The 21643-nt window shown below is 26.4% G+C and overlaps 1 protein-coding gene across 1 annotated transcript in view; it reads left to right on the top strand.

Moving 5' to 3' along the window:
* Positions 1–236: 236 nt before the first annotated feature.
* The window catches only part of kn (EBF transcription factor knot), a 383752-nt gene continuing 362345 nt past the window's right edge, over positions 237–21643 (top strand). The window contains exon 1 of the mRNA XM_075365598.1: positions 237–367. Coding sequence (XP_075221713.1) covers positions 237–367 — 131 coding nt within the window. The remainder of the gene's footprint in view (positions 368–21643) is intronic.

Genomic DNA, 21643 nt, shown 5'->3' with positions numbered 1-21643 from the left:
ACTCTGGAGACCGAGCTCGTACATCAACCGGACTATTCAATTTGCTCTGGAGGCGACGCGAGTGTCCGGTGATCGTCAGTGCGGGATGCGGAAGACATAGGCAGCGGTAGCGAGACGGCAGCACCGTGGAGTGCGGGTACGCGACAGCGGGGTCCCCCTGGCCGCTCGAGCTGGACCCCGTGGCGGCGGCGTGGGGGCGCAAGTTGTACCCCCCGGGGGGCCGCAACGCCGGCCTCATGTTTGGCTTGCACCAGGAACACCACGGGGGACGAGGGCCTTTGGCGGGTCTCAAGGAGGAACCGCTTTCTTCGACCCAACTGGCGGCGGCTCGTTCTTGGATACAACCTCCGATCGCCGACCAAACGAGGTAAGAAAGTACACTATAAATCGGTAGTAAAATTAGAAGACCGTCGAAAGTACGACGGTCGGTTAAGAAGTGGCGTGAAACTAGACCGGATTCGCGGAAACAAGAGCGTGACAACATTTCTAACATTAGTATTTTACCTTAAGAATCGTTACGCTCGTGTAAACATTAATACTACTTACTTAGTGCGTTTTAATAAGTCGCAAGTACAGTAAAACGCGAACGTAGAGGACTGCTAGGTCTATTTCTAAGTCTAAAATACGGTTAGTGTTTAATCTTACATTGTAAACGCATAACCTAAGCCGACAACAACGACCCTAAGTAAAATTTTGTACATAGCTTAATTTAAAAATGAATTACAAACTTTTAACTTGTTTATTATAATAAAATAAAAAATCAGTCCGATAATATTTTATAGAAAAATGTATTTTCTCATACTTTTCTTAGGCCTACCGTGTTTTGACTTACAGAATACATGTATCATGTTAAATTAGGTCGGTTTATTTCGTTAAATTTCAATTATTTTTTAAAATAATTACTAATAACTATTTGTTTCACGACATATTAATAAAAATAATAATAATTAACTTATATAAAACTCTAATAAGTAATAGGCTTAACCTATTACTTAATTAACATGGATACATTTCAATCAAATCTGCAAGTATACAAGATTCATTAACATAATTTTTAGTTATTTTACGGAAACCCTTTTTGTCATTAAAGGAATTAAAGAAAAAAACCTCACCAACACGTGTTTCTATTTTGTTTTGTACTGCGTTTGACATAGTAATGTTGGCATGCTTCAGTAGAATCAGAGTTACAAATTCTTGCACAGTGCGGCGCTCGCTACCTTAATCAACTGTGTACTCAAAATTGCTCTGTTTTATGTATTCGTTTACTTCGTAAGTTATATATTTAAAAAATTAATTTTTCTTTATTTGTTTGTTATTTGATTAAGTAGTTTTGTTTTACAGTCATTGAAATGAACAAACCTATTTAATGCAGTAGCGTGGTTAATTTATAGGTTGTGTTTTCTATAGTAAGTAACGTGTAGTTTATTTTAAAGTGATAAAATGTTATAATTAAAATTTATTTTTTTACTTTTTTTCCGATAAAATTTATGCCGACTATGAGATTTCTATCGTTTACAGAAATCAAAGTACGAGGAATTATATTTAATAATAAGCCTTTAAATTAAGTTGTTATACCTGAGTTTAAAATTCGTTACCTGATATGTTAAAAATTGTATAAAGCGTATTTAGTTTTACGTAATGAAAATTTTGCCCAAAATATCAACACAATAAATATATTTTATTTTAATATTATAACACAATAATTTTACTTCAAAAATACTCTTTATTATATTTTGGTACTGCTAAATCATATTATCATTTGAAATTTAAGAAAAGTATATATTAATAGAATAATATAATTATTATTCTTTGGTTTTCAGTAAAAATTAGTAAACGATGTATCTGTATTTAATTCATTAATATCGCTTTCCTCTGTTAATTTTTTTTTTTATATAATACAAATAATTGGATTGATTTTTTTTACTGTAAATCAGTTTACAAATATTTAAGTGATTTATTCATAAATCAAATGCCTCAGTCTAATATTTTATATTGAAAGTAACATTTTACTGTTAACCTAAAATAAATATAAATATAATTCATTATCTGAAATATTCCTAATATTTTCAGATTTCAAGTGAAAAACAATTTGGAAATGAAGGTTTAATTATATTTAAAATCCTGAGAAATGTTTTGCGGTTTTCATTAAAAAAAAAAAAAGTAATCTTTTTTGTCTAAAAATGTTTAGTTGTTTTTTTAATATACATTTTATTGATATGTATTTAGAATTCTAAGTTTATAAAATGAATTGGTAATAAAATATTATACAATTATAATAATTCTAAAGAAATATATTTTTCTTTGTAATGAAAACAAATTATTTTTTTTTAAATTATTAGATTCCTCTTTTTGTATTTATTTTACATTAAATAATATTAATGCAAATTATTATTTTTATTAAAAGATTGAGAAACTTATTCATTACGGTGAGTAAAACCTGGTATAGAATAATATTTTATTTTTTTATACCGCATTTTATATTTTGATTTTCGGGCGGTTACTTAAATTAATATGAGAAATGAATAGCAAATTAATAAATAATTTTAAAAATAATTTTATTTAACAGTATTTTTGAAAAGAATATATTTTATTATTTTAAAAATAATTTAATTATTATTTTAATACTAATAATATGTCAATTTTCTTCTTGTTATTTTCATTATTATTATAAAATATTTTTTTTTTAATTTTAAATGAAATTAAACAATCAATCCAAATTATTATTCTCAGTAAACATAAGGAGCAATGAAATACATTTTTTTATTTATTTTACATTATTAAACAATATATTTATATTGTTAGGAATTTATATATATATATATATATATATATATATATAGAATCCTTCTAATGAAAAGAAAAAGGGGAATATAATACTAATAAATGTTTTGATTCTTTTTAGATGTTTTATTAATAAAAAAAATACAGGAATAATTATTTATATTTAAGTACTTCATTATTTATACTTATTAAATATAAACTGTACCGTATTAAACCGATATTTGTTGTAATGTATTCGAGTTAAATTCTTAACGTCAAACGTTTTAAGAATTTAGAAAATTATTTTTAGATCAAGTTTTTTCAAAAAATGAAAGAAACTTTTGTCTTTTAAATTTACAAAATATTATTACGTTAAAATATTTTAATAGTATTATTAAATACGTCAGTCAAAGGGAGTTATGAAATTTTAAACGAAAAAATATTTTTAATTTTAATATTATTATAATTTTTAAAAGTGTTTTCTGAAAGAAAATTCATTTTTTCTGTTCTGTTAACTACTTTTTTAACGTTATGTGTAACACAGTATACATATTTCAGTAAAATTCACTTACCTTAATCTTCCAATAAGTTTCTTATTTTTACAAATAGTTATACTTTTGAGGCATTTTAAAACATGGAAAGATTATTTTTTTAATAATATTCTTTGTTATGTTAAAACAATTTTATTTTATCCGTTTCAAATAAATAATAATAAAAGAGAGAAAAAAAATTGAACAATGTATATATAATTTGATTATGCAAGTTTATTAATGCAAATTTGTAGAGTTATCTATTAAATTAATATTAATTAAAATTCGCATAAATCAAAAGAAATTGACATTTTAGTAAACGGAAATCTTCATCGTTTTTTAAGGTTTAAAATAATGTGAAGCTTAAATAAATAATAATTCTACAGTTGAATTTTCAGGTCTTGATATTTTAAATAATTTTTTTTACAGTTTTTTTTCTTTGAATATAAACCCTAATTACTAACTAAATAAGAAATAGATAAATATTATTGCTTAAATTTAAAAGTAATATATTCTGAAATATTATTTTTTGTAGTGTTATACTTCGTTTAAAATTTCCTTTTTTAATTTACAATCAGAATTCGCTCACTTTATTTTTGTTTTTAATTAAAAAAAAAATATATATTTGAAGTATAGAATTTAATATTTACTTTTTAGTTGGTAAAAGGTTATTTCTTAGGTTACTCACATAAAGTTGTAGAAAAGAAATTAATTATATATCTGAAATTTTATATCTGAAAACTTTCTATATATTTAATAAATAATATGAAGAATAATATATTATTATACATTTGGGAATAATATGACTTATGTTATTTTTTAAAATTAGACAATTTGGAATACAATTTGTTTTTATAAGTAAAATATCTACTGCTTTTCAAGATTTTTTTTTTATATTACAGATTTGTTATCGTTTATTTGCATAGGCTACAATCCCATTTTATGAAAGTGATTTAAGTAAAATTCTAAGTAACTAACCATTGCAATAAAATAGTAAAATTTCTTTTAAGTTTGATACAGAAGTATAATTTTTTTTGCTCAAAAATCGATCATTTAATTTTTAAATAGTTATGAGCAATTGATAAGTAAATTAGAATAATAATATTAATTATAATTAGACCTGTTATGTTGACCCATCGGGTTGGTCTGGTGGTGAACGCGTCTTCTCAAATCAGATGATTTACAAGTCGAGAGTTTCAGCGTTCGTGTCCTAGTAAAGGCTTTTATACGGATTTGAATACTAGATCGTGGATACAGGCGTTCTTTGGTGGTTGGGTTTCAATTAACGACACATCTCAGGAATAGTCGAACTGAGACTGTACAATACTACACTTCATTTACATTCATACATATCATCCTCATAAGTAATACTGAACGGCGATTCCCGGAGGCTAAACTGTAAAAGAAAAAAGATCTGTTATATATATTGTTTTTTTTTTAATATTTATCAATTTTTTTACAGTTTTATGGAGAATTTTTGCACAGTTGTTGTATCATATAGTCGCATAATTTTCATAAAAATCTATAATTTCATTTAACATAGATTTTATTATAAAAAATTAAGTATTTTATTATAAAACATTACGGTCGATTGAATAAAAACTTCATTAGTAAAGTAAAAGAGAAATGCTTTTAAAATATTTCAAAAAGAAAGTTCTTTATTAATATTACAATTTACTAATTTTATAAATAAATTTACATTTAATTAATTTTACGGTTCTAATTCAGTTAAATATTTAAACGATATCAATTAAATTTGTTGATACGTTTCTGCTTATTTTATGCATCAGTAATTGCCAGTTACTCTTATATTACAATTTGTGTAAGATATTTTTGAAAATGGTAATATTTTATGATTTTGTTTTACAAAAACCATTATTTTTATAAATAATTTATTTTGGGAAACAAATCTGAAATATATCTAATTAGGGACACCGACAAATCAATTTGTCGAACATGATATTTATTATTTTTATATAATATATGCTTACAAGGGTCTTGTGTGTTATTTAATAAACGAATTACTTAATAAATTTTTAAAAAAACTTTTATTTTGTATACACCTTTTTTTTTAATAAATTGACTGTCATAAAGACTTTTCTACTCTAAATTTTTCTTTAAGTGAACTAATGATGAATTTCCTCCAGAAAAGAACTGCGTGTCCGAGGACTATGAATTAGTATCGTATAGTTTATCTAATTAATGAATTTAATTTTTTTAAGGAAATATTTAAGTGTATATACGATATATATGTATATATATATATATATATATATATATATATATATATATATATATATATATATGTATATATATATATATATATATTATATATTTATATAATATATGTATATTTAAGTGTAATTATATAAATATATATATATATATATATATATATATATATATATATGATTTTTAAGTGTATATACAGTAATTTAAATTTATTACGAATATTATTTTTAGACAACTTCACGTATTATTTGCTATTATAAGATATTTATTTTTTCATACGACATGAATTAGGATATTCATTATTAGGTAGATTTCTTTCCCTGAAATCCAATTACATTTTATATATATATGTTTTTACTGTGGCTAATAAATTATCATATTCAATTAAACCTACATATAAACATTTGTATGTTCTATACATTTAATATAACTTACCGCAAAATGTATTTATCCAGAAAATAAAATAACTGATCAGTAAGGATATAGAAAATATTTTGTAGAATATACAGCGTGTGAAATTTGAGATTAGTTTAACTTCATTGATTTTTCTGAGCTTTAGGGCTTTTTAACTGATCTTAAAACAATGATTTAGTTGAACAAAACGATTTAAGTAACCTGGTAAATAAAAAAGGGAACGAAATAAAATTTAAAGTAACTATAGACTAATTATAATATTAAATTAAATTCGGGTCTAATAAATCGCAGAATTTATTGAACTTTATTTAGTTCAATAAAGCTAAAAATAAATAAAAAGGTAATTCAGTTTTAGTATATTTCAAATCTAACGGCTAAATTTCAAATTTAGCTCAAGACAGTAAAAATATAGTCATTTGTTTCAAAACTACTTCCAGCTGATTCTTCTGAAAATATTATATATTTTAATACCCCTTACGATTATAGATAATTAAACACGATACAACAAATTATTAATCTTTAGGAGAATAATTAACGGAAGTTTATTTTTAAACCAAGATTATCCATAAATTACCAAAAAGTACCAATAGGTAAGTAAGCATTTAGGAACTCTCGGCCAAAATTTGCTAATTTAGACATATTCTTTTAATTAAAAATTAATTTGTTTTAATTTTAAAAGTTAATCTTTGATACATGTTTTGAAATATGTAATTTTTTTTGTTGAAAGAGCTAACTTTTGAAAATCAGTTGTAATTTATTTATTTATTTTTTTAAATTAAAATTATTCAAATTCCTAATGAATCAACAACTACCACTGTCTTCTATCACCAGTTATTTTCCAGCGCTCTTGTCAATCTTCTAGCGTCTCCAGGGGAGAGGGGAGAATGATCTAATCGATTTTATTCCTCTTTCTCGTCTAATCGGTTAAAATGTACATCTTTTTTTATGAACAAAATAGATAAATTATGCCAATATTGGTTTGGTTATAGTTTCTTTTTTTACCTTTGGCTATGGAAAAAGATAGTTCGTCGTATTTCTTTCTTATCTTTAATGTCCTGCATAGAAATTAGTGAGTGAAGACGTAAATAAATGAAAAAATAAATAAATGTATACTATTGTAGTTAATCTTGTAAAGCGTTACGTTACATTATTTTTGTATAACTATGTTACTGGCAGACCAAGAAAATACTTAAATGAACTTCTTTTTTCTTTTTTTTTTTTTTTTTTAAAGTCTTAATATATATTTTTGCATTTATCAATTGACGGATTCAAATTAATTTCATTACGGATTCAAATTAATTTCATTAAAAGTTACGAAAAAAAATGAAATCAATTTAGATACCCGTTTCAGTCGGTAGAATAAAAATTTAAAATTAAAATTATTATATCATGAATTAAAAACCAATTTACATGTAGTCAGAAATATTATTAAGATATGCCTATTGCCTCAAATTATTAGTAAAGCTGGAATAATAATTTGTTATAACGTAAGATATTTTCTTTTAAAATAAGTTAAATATTTTATGGAATTTTCATTATTTTACGTGTAGGCTACCTCTCTGTACAAACAATTTCATTCAAGATTTTCTAAAAAATATTAAATATAACAAATAGTAAGATGACGTAATGCTATAATTATAGTTTTTTATAGTGATGTTATGTATATATGATGATATATATATATATATATATCAATCAGACATGTATGTAATATGATATTACATGAATTTAATAATATATGTTGATCTGGTTTTCCCTCATCAGTAATTTTTTATCGAAAAAAGTTCTTAGAATGAATTGTGTATGTGAACGCGCGTGTATATTTACTAAGCATAATATAATTTGATGTACATTACATAAAAAATAATATAATATAAATAATATTATTACAAATTCATTTATATGTTATTATTATATTTAAACGAAAATTTTACCGGTAAATTTGTAGAAAAAATATTTCTGGATGATATTAAAAAATATTTAACATCGAATGAACATGTTAATTATTTTGCGGTAGAGTACAGCATTTACCTCAATAAATTACTTAATAAATACACCATAAAAACGGTCTTTTATATGGAAATACTCGTCTATTCTTAAAAATATTAAATAATAAAATATGTTGTAATAAGATACTGTCGTAGAAAACAGTTAAAATGTGTAACATCATAATAATAAATGAAATATCCACGTTAAAAATGAAATAATTTAAAGATATTTTAGAAGATTACACTACACATTGCGGGGAATCTTTATAAACGGGCTAAATTAATACAAAATAAAAGAATATACGTATAAAAACACGTTTAAAAAAAATTTAATCCTTTCAAAATATTAAATTTTTTATTTCCGTACAAGCTTTAAAAAATAATTAGTTAGACCTTTTTAATTCAGTTATCAGAAACGATATTGTTATTGGGGTGCCCATCATAAAACGTTTGTATGTAACGAATATTATAGTAAATATATGTTACGATTGTTCTCTTTTAATCTGTAAAATCAAGCACCATATTAAACAGTGCTTCTGCTACTTTCACTGATGAGCTGATAATTTGTTACGTAAGTTACGATGATAGAAAACGTTCCATGTTCAAACGTTTATTTTTATAACGAGCCGTTTGATATTTAATAATGTTAAAGTGTTGTCACGTTTCGCCATTTTCAACGAATTATTTAAAAGACTGTTACAGAGATTTTTAATCGTTAATATATATGTTCTATTCTTTTAAAATGTATTCCTTTCTTCGTAAAACTAAGTTTGTTATGTTTTTAGATTGTTTAGATATATACTTTGTGTGAACTAAAAGCAGTACTAGTAACAGTAGCAACATTAACTGTAAAATAGTTTGAAAAAAATACGTAAGTAGTTGCTGTATTTAAATAGATACACATAACATTTATACATTAAATGTATAAACGTATGCATAAATTTAATTTTTTTTTAATAACAGACAATACTAAAACAGATAATCGTGTTGCTGAAAATTGTTACGTTATTTTATCTATCTTATGAAGATGTGTTATATATTATAATTTTATTTTAATTTTAAGATTATATCTACATAAATTAAGTAATATAATCAGTTGTAAAAATATTATGTAAATTTACGATGAAAATAATTTTGAACATGAATTTAATAAATGTAATTATTCTTCTAAAGAAAAGGGAATGAGGAAGGGAAGTCGGTTGTGAACGAACCGAAAGGGGTGAAAGTAAAGTTATAAAGGGGGTGATATAATAATGTCACGCACTGATCAATGATAAGATAATACCGTTGATAACATTTAATGGTTTCTAATCAATAAAATTATTTTTTATACCCGATGCTGTATTTGAATCTGTAATTGTAAAACATATAAAAGGTTTATTGTTTTTTTTCATTTTAGTAAAAAAAAAAACACAAACAATTGTATTTGCTTTTGATGACTTATTTGTTGTTTATAAAATTATTTTATACACACATAATATATATATATAATTCTCTGAAAATTCAAATATTTAATTAACTGTATTGATTAACCACTGCGCCAGTTTATCTCAAAATAATAATTGTAAAAGCAAATACCAAATTGTAAACACCAAATACAGTAGTAGAAGAATTTAATAAATTACCAAAAGTTAACTTAGTGGAATCCCGCATCATAAGTACATAATTATATGAAAAACGAAATAAAAACTTGAAGGAAGATGTAAAACATAAAGTTGGAATAACAGAATATTACTATCGACTGGAATTAAGTAAATTTGAAACGTCATGTTTGTAAATATCGTTGCCGACTGCTACAATTCCCTGTGTCTTTAATAACTAAAGTGTCATTTTCAAAAACTATCTCTTGATTGATGATTTTATGTTTTTCTTTAAATATATAAACGTAATATTTTTCGAATATGTTGATTTTTTTTATTGTCGTTACAAATTCCTAAATTATTTTTATAATCAGTGATACTATGTTTATATTGCAGCAGATGTTCAGCCATACATCTGATTTCTTGTTTTTGTAGGTGTTACAATGTTCCATGAATCTATTTTTAACAGATCCATTTAAAATTTCTCCATCGTTTTTATTATTATTATTTTTTAAATATTTTATAATACGGTTAATTTGGTTTGTAAGCTTTTTTATATATTTTTTTATCATAAACATCAATATTGTTTTCTATTATTTTATTTGTATATTTATATTATAAGAAAATTGTATTGTATTTGTATGTTTCGTGTTTGTTTTTACAATTATTATTTGATGTATATATATATATATGTGTGTGTGTGTGTGTGTGGATTTAAACGGTATACTGTGGATACCGGTGTCCTTTGTTAGTTAAGTTTCAATTAACCAAGAAAAAACTCAGGAGTGGTTGACCTGAGTCTGTTCCAGATTACATGTTTACCAGTACGTTTACCCTTACACTGCAATTACGTCAGGCCTGGTAAGCTGGTAGCGATAATTGCATTTGCCTAAACACACACCCAGACCCGGCAGTATCTGGAAAACTGATTGGAGAAAACATATATATATATATATATATATATATTAGTATTTTATCAATCTCTCGATTCTATATTAATGATTATTACGTGTTTTAATTTTTATTATTTATAAATCTATTCTGTTTAACAAACTACATTAATCGTGAAATATATATATAATTCCCTTATAATAAATTCCTTTGCAATTTTGCCTCGGAGAACTTATCAATCTCCTTTGTGGGCTGGTAGCATCTTAGCCTTTCATTCGTATGATCCACGGTTCGAAACTGGACAGAGATTACATCTTTTATATGCTACAAAATTCTATAGTACATATATTCTCATATTCCGCACGAAAACTTTTACCTCATCTAATACATTATCCATTAAAAAAAAAACAAAAAAAAACAGTCTATTGTTATTATTATTTTTTTTAATTTACTTTTATTGAAATAATTTTCTAATTATTTTAATAAAAGAAAATTGTTGAACATTTCCGAGTAATTTCTTCAACTGACTTTTTATCTAGTTTATAAATTTGTTTTAGAATTGTTTAGTGGGAAAATTTTGTTTATCTGTCATTAATTTTCATTATAAAATATTGTTTTTTAACAAACTTTTGAAGAAATTCGGTTACACTAATTATTTTTTACTTTCCTCTTTGTTTAATATTTAAATTAATGTTCAAAAAAGTAGCATGTTCTTCATAATATCTTTTAAATAAGAAACGTTTAGATTGTAGATTTACATTTTATACTAATACCAAAAAGAACTTGCATTGTCTAATACTAAATACAACTTACGTTTCTTTATCGCATCGAACTTTTTGTCATTTGTATTTAATATACTGCTGGTTTTCATGCGGTGATAAATTACGTAAAATATGTTATACGTTCTTATGATTTTGGACAAAGCTAAACTAAAAAAGAAATTTTCCACGTAACATTTTTTTGTTCGACATGTATTCTTGTTTTGTTTTTTTTTTCACGTATTGTATACGAATATTAGTTGTAAAAAATATAGAAAAAAACTTGGATTAATTTTAGGGCTTTCATTTTAATTTACTTGGACCTCTAACAAATTGAGAATATCGTTACGAACAATAATAATATTTCATCATCCTTATTCTGAAAGTAACATCGAGACCAGTCTATCTAATTACAAAATAATTTTCTTTCTTCATATCCATTTTACTGGATACTTACGTATTGCAATTGTTATTACAGCTATTATTGAATATATACCGCATTTATTCACTTAATTTGTGCACTTCTTTAATAACATTTCTTATCTAAAGGTTGCTGCGTGATTTATTTGAGGAATCGATTTAACGTAGGTTTATAATGGAAGTAAAATGTGATCATCAGTGAGAAAATATTTGTTTGACTATTCTACTTTTGAATATTAAAAAAAATTTTTTTTTTTTTAAATTCTCTTAAATTACGCGCGTAAATACGATATATATATATATATAATCAGTTTAAGAGACGGAAAATAAATACCAATGGGTGTTCTGATTTGATAATTCATCAGAAAACTTTTACGAACGTCCCGTAACCAAAAGTTAAATGAATTTTTGGAAAAGCTTTTGGTAACCTGATGCACGAACAACTACTTTTAAATCTACTATATCCATTCTCAAGAATAACTAGCTTCTCATGTCAGAATTATTACGGAAAGTGAGGAATTAAATAGTTTTCCGTTTTGCGTTGTTTATATACGATACGTTGCACATCAGTATTCTCTGCCTGCCGTAATGCTGACGATAATCAGCCCTACAAATGACAACTCATTCTACTCATCACAAGTATATTCTACGTAATGAACATCTTTAACCTCAGAGAAAGTAACTCAGATCGGTTTTGCTTTTATTTTAAGACTTTAAAACGATTCTTAAACTTTAATAATGAGTCAAGAATAATAAAAGATCATCAGAACGATATAGAATTTAATCTTTAACTTATAAGTAGTCATAAAATGATTTAATAATTATAAATAAAGAATACTCTTAACATTGTAATGTAAGCATTACCTGCATACATGTACATTTAATTGTGAAAAGGAAACTCGTTACGTATTTATCCATTTCAGGGTATTTTAGTATTCGTTGTGATAATACGTGACAACTCTCAAGAATAATAATTCTTACACGTCTGAAGATGGAATAGGATATATGTGATTCGAAACGCGTCACTGTAATGTACGTTACATCAAACTCATAAGACGAATTAAAAAGGCATGTTAAAGTCACTTTATTATACGGTGTACCGGGTAGTAAGAAAAATTTTAAACTTTAATATTCGGAGAAGAGTTAAATTGTAAGCTCAATACAAACGGTTAATAACGATCTCTGTGGCAGTGCGATAGCCTTTCTTAAGATCTCGGCTTCTAATCCCTGTCAAGCGTAGTATTTTTCATTCGCAATAAAATTCCCGTTTCATATTCCCACGGCTTTAAGATTATGTGGAAAATTAATAAAAGAAATTCTGATAACGCAGTTGTTTCTGATGCACGGCTTACACGCACAACTTAATTTAAAAAAAAATTATCATTTTATTTAAATATAATATTTTTTCGTTTATTTAATTCAATGATTCTAACTGAAACGGGCGCGCATACAGTATTAATTCGCGCAGGTGTAGCGGTACTAGCGGCGTCGGTCGGCACTAAATAAACTAATGTAATTTTACAGCTTAGATATAAAAAATTTCGTTTGTAAGGTCGGTAGACTTGTATAGGCGGAGGCTTAACGCACCAGTTACCGAATCTACCCGTTGATCGAGTTCGAGACCTAGCCGGACTGAATTACTTTTTTACACTTTAAATATTATTAATTTATTTAATTCTACCGCTCACCTCTGACGTCACAACATAGCAGACGATACAACAAAATTTTTTGGGGTGGTAGGCGCGATTTTGCAAAAAATATTCTTTTTTGTAAATATTGCTATTATTTTAATCGTTATTAAATGTGTCTAATAAAAAATTTGATCTTAATTAGGCGAAATCTTAAGATACTGAGGGTAGTGACCTTGCTCTGCAGCTTCACCTCATTGACCTTTTAAGTTGAAAATTTAATGGCATGAATGTCCCATACATAGAAGCAATCTAAACAAGTTTGATCAAAATCGGTTCAGTAGTTTTGGAGATATAAGGTGATTTAGAGCCCAAAATTGAACGCACAACGTACATATGAACATTAACATCCGAAAAATTTCCATCCGGTTTTTTGGGTTCCTTAGGTGTCAAAACGTCAAGATTCTATAAAAACCACTTATGCAGAAATTGGACCGATTACAATATTTTTCCTTCTAGAGCTATAGCTCTGATATAGAGCTCTAGACGTGAAAGTAACAATAATAAAAAAATGAAGGAAAGTTCAGAAACATTATTGAAGAATTGACATGAGTTGCGTGTATATAACTCACGTATATACGTATACGTGTTAATTCTTTAGAAATCTTAAATATGTCAATTTTTTTCAAAAAATACTGAAAAAGATTATGTAAAGCGTTAAAAACGCTTTTTAAAACAATTAATAAAGTTCACTTTATGAGAAAAAAGCATTGTATAGATTACGTAGTTCTACTTCCTCTTTTTACAAGACGTCTAAAAAATTCAGGTTGAAGTAATTTTTAATACGTGAAAAAATTAAAGGAAAATTATATCATTGAAAATTTAATGTAATATCTGCTTAACCGGTAAATAACATCTCTATTTTGATTAAAAGTATATTAAAATATTTTCATTTAGTTACATTATTTCTACATTTTTAATCTAATCTAATTATATGCTTTTATTGAACAAACAATTTCTTGTTAAAAGTTTTTTTTAATATAAATTAAAATAGATTATTATTATTATATTTGTATCGTAAATACTATATAACGTTTAAGGTTTAGAAAAAGAGAAGTGTTGTTTTGCATTGCGGAATATAACTCGGTTAGGCATTGTGCGGAGAGCACGAGTGTTACTGAATGTAAACCGGGAGCGGGAGTAGGTGGTATCGAAGGGGGGTTTACAAGAGGGGGTGAATTCTGATGCAGCTAATCCAATGAAGACTCATCCCGCCGTAGCAAATATTGTTATTGTGAGTAGACTCTGCTGTGCTGCTAGAGTCGGTTCAAACCACGTGACAAGCCTTACTCTTGCCACTCTCTCTCTCTCTCTCATTTATATTTACTATATATTTTTCTCTCTTGCTCTCACTTATAGGTCTACAACCCGCTGGGAACATTGAGGGTATTCTGCTATGTTAGCCTGTGCTATATCTTATAGAGAAAATGAACGGATTGGAACGTTTTATAGAGATTACATAAGAAATGTCATCTTGTTTCTCTGCTTTGTTTTCTAGGAAAAATTTGTGTAAGTGTGTAGGGTTGTATGTATATTTATAACATCAAGTAATAAGTTAATTGAGAATTAATAAGAATAATAATAAAAATAATGACGTTAAATATATATGAACTAACGCAGATCATAGATTCTAACCTTTTAATAATTTTTCAATTTTTAATAAAAATGCTATTTTTTTGTAATAATTTGTACGCTTATTGTATGACAACCACATTAATTACCTGAAAAAATAATAGCCACTAAAAAACTTCGTTTACATCTAACTTGGCTGAACTTTTCAATTTTTCTTATGTGTTAACAGCGAGACGGCTGTACGTCAAACGCGTTGTTTTATATATTAACAAAAATATAAATCTCTTTAATACCGGTAATTCAACTAATAATCTGAGGCCGTCTAGTATCACCTTTATAATAGCTCGAAACATCTTATCGGTCTACAAAAGATATTTCATGTTTTTTTTCTGCTAAACTAATAAAAATTAAATTAAACTAATAAAAAAATCCTGCTAAATTTATGTATAGCACAGTGAACAAAAAAACTCCTTAAAGAAATAGACTGTGATGGCACCTCCCAAGGGCCGTGTTTATGCTTTAATGCGGGTCCAGCCCGGAGAGGCAGGGGAAATAAAAAAGAAAAAAAAATAGATAAGTTGATAATGATACATAATGTGTACTAATTACTCTATTCTAAACATGTTTTTGCTATCATATCTAAATGATACATAATTAGTTAATTTTTAAATCCATTCTTAAAAACGTTTTGGAATTTTATGTATAATCCTATAAACGAACTAATCCAAACTAGGGAAGGTAAACTTATTAAGGGCAAAGTTATAATTATAGTTATAATTTTATTTCTAAGATTTTTTAGCATTATTTTGTATTATTTTATATCTTTACGAAATTGTGTTAACGAAGTAACAGATATAACAATATTAATTTTACTCTAGTTTATGCAAGACACTGAGCGTAAAATTGTACAATATAAATATTATTTACATCATCTTCATATTCTTGTTTTTTTTTTTTTTGTCTTCAGTCATTTGACTGGTTTGATGCACCTCTCCAAGATTCCCTATCTAGTGCTAGTCGTTTCATTTCAGTATACCCTCTACATCCTACATCCCTAACAATTTGTTTTAGATATTCCAAACGTGGCCTGCCTACACAATTTTTCCCTTCTACCTGTCCTTCCAATATTAAAGCGACTATTCCAGGTTGCCTTAGTATGTGGCCTATAAGTCTGTCTCTTCTTTTAACTATGTTTTCCAAATGCTTCTTTCTTCACCTATTTGTCGCAATACCTCTTCATTTGTCACTTTATCCACCCATTTGTTGCAGTATTATTATGTTCAAATTTTGTTATTCTTCCGTCGTTATTGTAAGATAATAAGTTTAAATTTTAATTGATCTCAATCTTTAAAAATTAAGTTTTTGTTTCCAAGAATTTTTATTTATTAATGCGAGAACTTAAATTTTTAAATTTCCTTTTTATAAATATTATATAAAGTGGCTCGTGTCTTCGCTCAAGTTATCCTATGTTTGCTAATTATATATTGCAATTATTTTTTTGTAGAAGGGAAATAAAGGTTTATTTATTCATGTAAAGATATGTTACTAATAATTATTATTTCCTCATTTTATTTAAAATTTTAATAAACATATCGTACCGTGAAATTAAATTGTTTAAAATATATTATAATAAAAAAATTTAAGGACTATTTTTTCCAAAAGTCTACTTTTCCAACCTATCGGTCTAAAATTACTAATTTTTAACGAATCATTTTGAGGATGGTGACAGTTTATAAAATTTAAGCTAGAGATTGCATGTATACCTATAATTAAAAAATAATTTTTTGTTTAAACAACCAAAATTATCGTAATTTAGCCGATTTAAATTAAGTTTACATTAATTGTAATTACATTAACATATTTTTGATTTTTTTCTTATTTTATGTAGAATTGTTTGTTTAAACGTCTATCGATGAGAAAATAAGTTAACGAAAAAAAAAGTTACATTGTTAATAATAATAAGATAATAAAGTCCCATTTTATTTCAGGCTACATGTGTTATATTGTAAGCTCTTTATAAATCCCAGGAAATTACAACTGTGATTTAAAAAAAAAAATTTTTGTTTGTTCTGAAGTTCAAATAAATAAAAGAAAAATACATATGTTGACGGTTTGCCATTATTTAGTTTATAAATTTATTAAACAGAGAACACCTTGAGCTAAAAAACTAGAAGTTCAAAATTTTGAATTTGGTTTAAATGTTCAATCAGACTAGTTTTTACCGGAAGTTTATACTATTCTTTACAGATAAAAAGTACAATTACTGAGCCCTGATATCGTTCGGATCATATTATTCCTTAACACGTTCTATAAAAATAGTGTAAACCAGTTTCTTTACTTTTGTAACAGGATATAATCTTACAAGTTGTAGGAATAGAATCTTTTCTGAAAATTTATAATTTATCTTATTATTATTCTTTATTTTCAAAGAAAAAAAAATTTAATTATTTAAAGACTTTATTATTATTTGTTTTTATTGTTTGCTTTATTTTCAAAAAAAAAGTAAGTTTATCGGGAGATAAAGAGAGAAGAGGTGATAAAAAGAGAGTAATTTAGAGAGAGAGTAAGTAAGCGTAAGGGTGTGTAGTCGGTATGTTTCTAATCTAGTTATCACCCATAATTCTATTCGCCCTGTACTACACTTACTATAAACTAAAACTACTCGTTACTAGTAGTAGCTACTTCACCAATATAAACTAAAATATGAGCCTTGCAGTATATTTTATAATAACACATAGTTACCCACTTGTCTTTCCACTTACGCCTAAAATTTATTCGTCTCGTCCTCCAAAAACTTCAAACAACTATAGTACACAAGCGCATCATTTTTGTTTATTTTATTTATTGTATTCAATGTACAATTCAAAGTTTATTTCTGTCTCTGGCCTAAATAGATTTTAAGTATTATCTATAAATTATTAGTATAATACACAGTCGTAGATTAACTATTTAAGTTCCTCCATATATATTAAATAATTGATAAAATAGATATTACTTTTTCGGTTGTTTTATTTTCGGTTCGGTTATTTTAAGTCATTTTATAATATACTAGCCGCCTCGTCAAGCCAGAACCTGGACCCTTGGGGTCCAGGCGAACCCCAGAGCCAACTCAGGGGCGGCCACGAAGCCTACCCTAGGGCCGCAGAGCTCGCTTCGCTCGTCATTCCAGAGGGCTCCGCCACTGGTCCATCGCACCGTTCGTTATTCTCATGGTTGAGAGAATAATACTGATAAATAACAGTTAAAATATTCAGGCTTTATAGAAACTTGAAAAAGAAACGAAATTACAAAAGGTAGAATAATAGTAACTACGGTAACTGAAATACTAACACCTTTGACGACGAAGAATTTGTAACTTATTTTTTGCCATGGTGGCAGATATATAATAGAAGGATTAATCTTTTTTTTCATAACTTCACGCTCCTTGGGGATAAATAAATAATGAATATTTGTAATTTCTTAATCTTCAAGGGAGCCAGGACCTCGGTGTGGTTAAAAACATTCCCTGGGATAACACGAATATATCCTACAAATTTGAAAGCAATCGTTCAGTCGGTTCTCGGGCGATGCGAACAGACAAACTTTATATATACACGCACTGAAATATTATCTTTTTAACGTTGTTTTTTTTTTATTGTTTTTAATGATTTTTCGAGATGAAATTCATCTAGAACCTTCTCAGTTATACCAAGAAATACGGGTAAAAATTTTGTTGCGATTGATCGAGTAGTTTTTTTGTTTACCCTGAACAAATAAAAGTCTTATTTAATTTACTAAGCATTTGTCACCGTTGGTATTAATACAATTGTATAAATTTAATTTCCACTTACCAACAATTTAGAAAATTTAAATCCTAGTACTTTAGAAGCTGTTATTCCAACTTCAGGAATTTTCTAAAAGGTGTTAATTTAAATTTAAATCAATAATAGTTTTTAAATTAAACTGATATATTCATAATAGTCGGTCGACAAGAATAAAATTAATTCGTACGTCAATAAGACAGTAACGTCATGTTTGTGAAATGTTTGCGATTATTATCAGATAATATAATATAGTTATCAGATAATATAGTCGCAAACACCTTACAAACATGACGTTACTGTCTTATTGACGTACGAATTAATTCTATTCTTGAAGACCGACTATTATGAACATAACAGTTTAATTTAAAAAATAATAATTGATTTAAATTTAAATTAACACTTTTTAGAAAATATCTGAAGATGGAGTAACAGCTCCGAAAGTTCTGGGATTTACACTTTTTAAATTATTGGCAACTGGAAATTTAATTTATACAAAAACTCAATTCTTCTTTATATGATAGTATAGATAATAATTTAAATGAAATTCTGTATGCTTAAACTCGTGTGCGCGTACGTGCGCATTTACGGTGACTATTTTGCCAGCAATAGATAAAAAAAATTATTATTTATATTTCGTACGCGAAAAAGATATTTATTGTATAGTTTTACTAATAATTAATCAAAGAACGATGTCAAATTAATATACGATAGTTCTGTGATTTTAATGTAGATAAATTTACAATTAACGCAATTTAAAGCATATAAAGCATTCATTTATCTGTTGTTTCCCGTGAAAAGGAATTTGTTGTATTATATTATTTGATCGCAGTATTTTTTAGAATAAATAAGTTAACTGAGGAACCGACTCTGAATAAAAGTTAGAATAAATAACAAGTTCTCGGTACACCCAGATGCTGGATATCTGGGTATACGCAGAAGTTTATAAAGGACACAGAGATGGACATAGAGAAGATCACGTGTGCAGGGCTGAATATCGCATTGTATGCTGATACGTGAAACTATGTTCGATTTGGTGAAAAGAGCAACAGGAAACCACTTCTGTTATTTCAACTAGTAAATGTAGTACTGGATATTTTTAATTATTGAAGTTGTGAATGACGGTATCATGAGCGTCTTCAGATTCCTTTCAGTTTGTCTGTAACAGTTAGGTTACGGCAATTCAGTCAAAAAGGTTAATAGAATTTAAAATTCTATGGATTTTAATGTTACATATATTTAATTATCTATTTTTTTAAAAGAAATTTAATAACTGATAATAGATATTTGTATAGAAGGAATTATATACTTTAAATTATTAAAATATTAGAAAAAACACGGATAATATTTTACTTGTCAAACTTTTAAAGGACTACGCAGCAGAAGTATAATAAATATTTTCGTGCTCTTGACTGAGAAACGATTTATATGAATTAATTGCTATGAATTAATTTTCATTTATTTAATGACTCTTCGTACATGAAAATTATAATAAAACGAAGGAGTGAACAGCATAACGAATTTTCAAAATCGGAAAAAATGAAGTTATTAAAATTCATCCAAGAAAAATCAAATAAAAATGAGAGCATTAGTATGAAAGCTAGTTAAAAAAGCAAAAATAATTTAATATTGCTAAAAATATGTAATAAAAATATTTCCATTGACCAATATATGTTTGAAGATTAATGTGAATAGATTTAAATAGATTCGTTACATAAAACACTAAATTACTGTTGTTTTTTTTTTAAACAGTAGGAAGTTAGTAACTAATAAAAAGTAAAGTAAAATACATGTTACTATTAAATTAATACATTAGGGTTTGAATATTAAATTTTGATTACATACGAGTAAATTTTTTACGTTCACAAAAAGTTTAACAAATTCTTCATCTGTTCCTATGAATTAATTAAAATTAATAAAAAAAGTAATTGGCCTAAAAGCTTCAAAATTTTTCTTAATACTCAGTCTTTTTTTTTTCATTAGAAATCGTACGTTTTTTATTTATTTTTTTTTGTTTCTTTCGTAGTAAAAAAATAATAATGCATCTAATTTTTCGTTTCTTCACGTTATTTATTTATCTTATTATTACCACTTCGGAGATAGTTGAAAAAACCATTCTTCTGAAGAAAATGAGATCGAAAAATGACTTGGATGAAATCTATAAAAGACAATCTTCGTTTCGTGTGTACCCTAATAACTAAAATCAACTTAATCGATTTTTTGAAAATTTCTCAATTTTTTTTAATTTGTCCTAGGAATGTTTACATGTTATTAATTCCATAATATTTAATAATATAATTATTTAATCACATAATAACTGTTTGAGGAAGTATTGACATAGACAGCGATCAATATAGACAATGACAATCGATATAGACTATGTCTCTCGATATATACAACCACATTAAATTTAGTAAAAAAAAGTTGTACGTTATATATATATTATTATGTTGTTTTTTTTTATATAATTTAATTGATGCAGTAACAATTGAAGAACATAAGAAAGAAGCCGTAATAAGAAAGGGAGTCCGACAAGGATGTTCCCTATCTCCGTTACTTTTTAATCTTTACTTGGAACTAGCAGTTAATGATGTTAAAGAACAATTTAGATTCGGAGTAACAGTATAAGGTGAAAAGATAAAGATGCTACGATTTGCTGATGATATAGTAATTCTAGCCGAGAGTAAAAAGGATTTAGAAGAAACAATGAACGGCATAGATGAAGTCCTACGCAAGAACTATCGCGTGAAAATAAACAAGAACAAAACAAAAGTAATGAAATGTAGTAGAAATAACAAAGATGGACCGCTGAATGTGAAAATAGGAGGAGAAATGATTACGGAGGTAGAAGAATTTTGTTATTTGGGAAGTAGAATTACTAAAGATGGACGAAGCAGGAGCGATATAAAATGCCGAATAGCACAAGCAAAACGAGACTTCAGTAAGAAATATAATTTGTTTACATCAAAAATTAATTTAAATGTCAAGAAAAAATTTTTGAATGTATATG

Source organism: Lycorma delicatula, chromosome 5 (genome assembly GCF_047948215.1).
Source record: "Lycorma delicatula isolate Av1 chromosome 5, ASM4794821v1, whole genome shotgun sequence".
Lineage (NCBI taxonomy): Eukaryota > Metazoa > Arthropoda > Insecta > Hemiptera > Fulgoridae > Lycorma > Lycorma delicatula.
The sequence above is the reverse complement of the archived record's forward strand: the minus strand, read 5'-3'. Positions and strand labels throughout refer to the sequence as shown.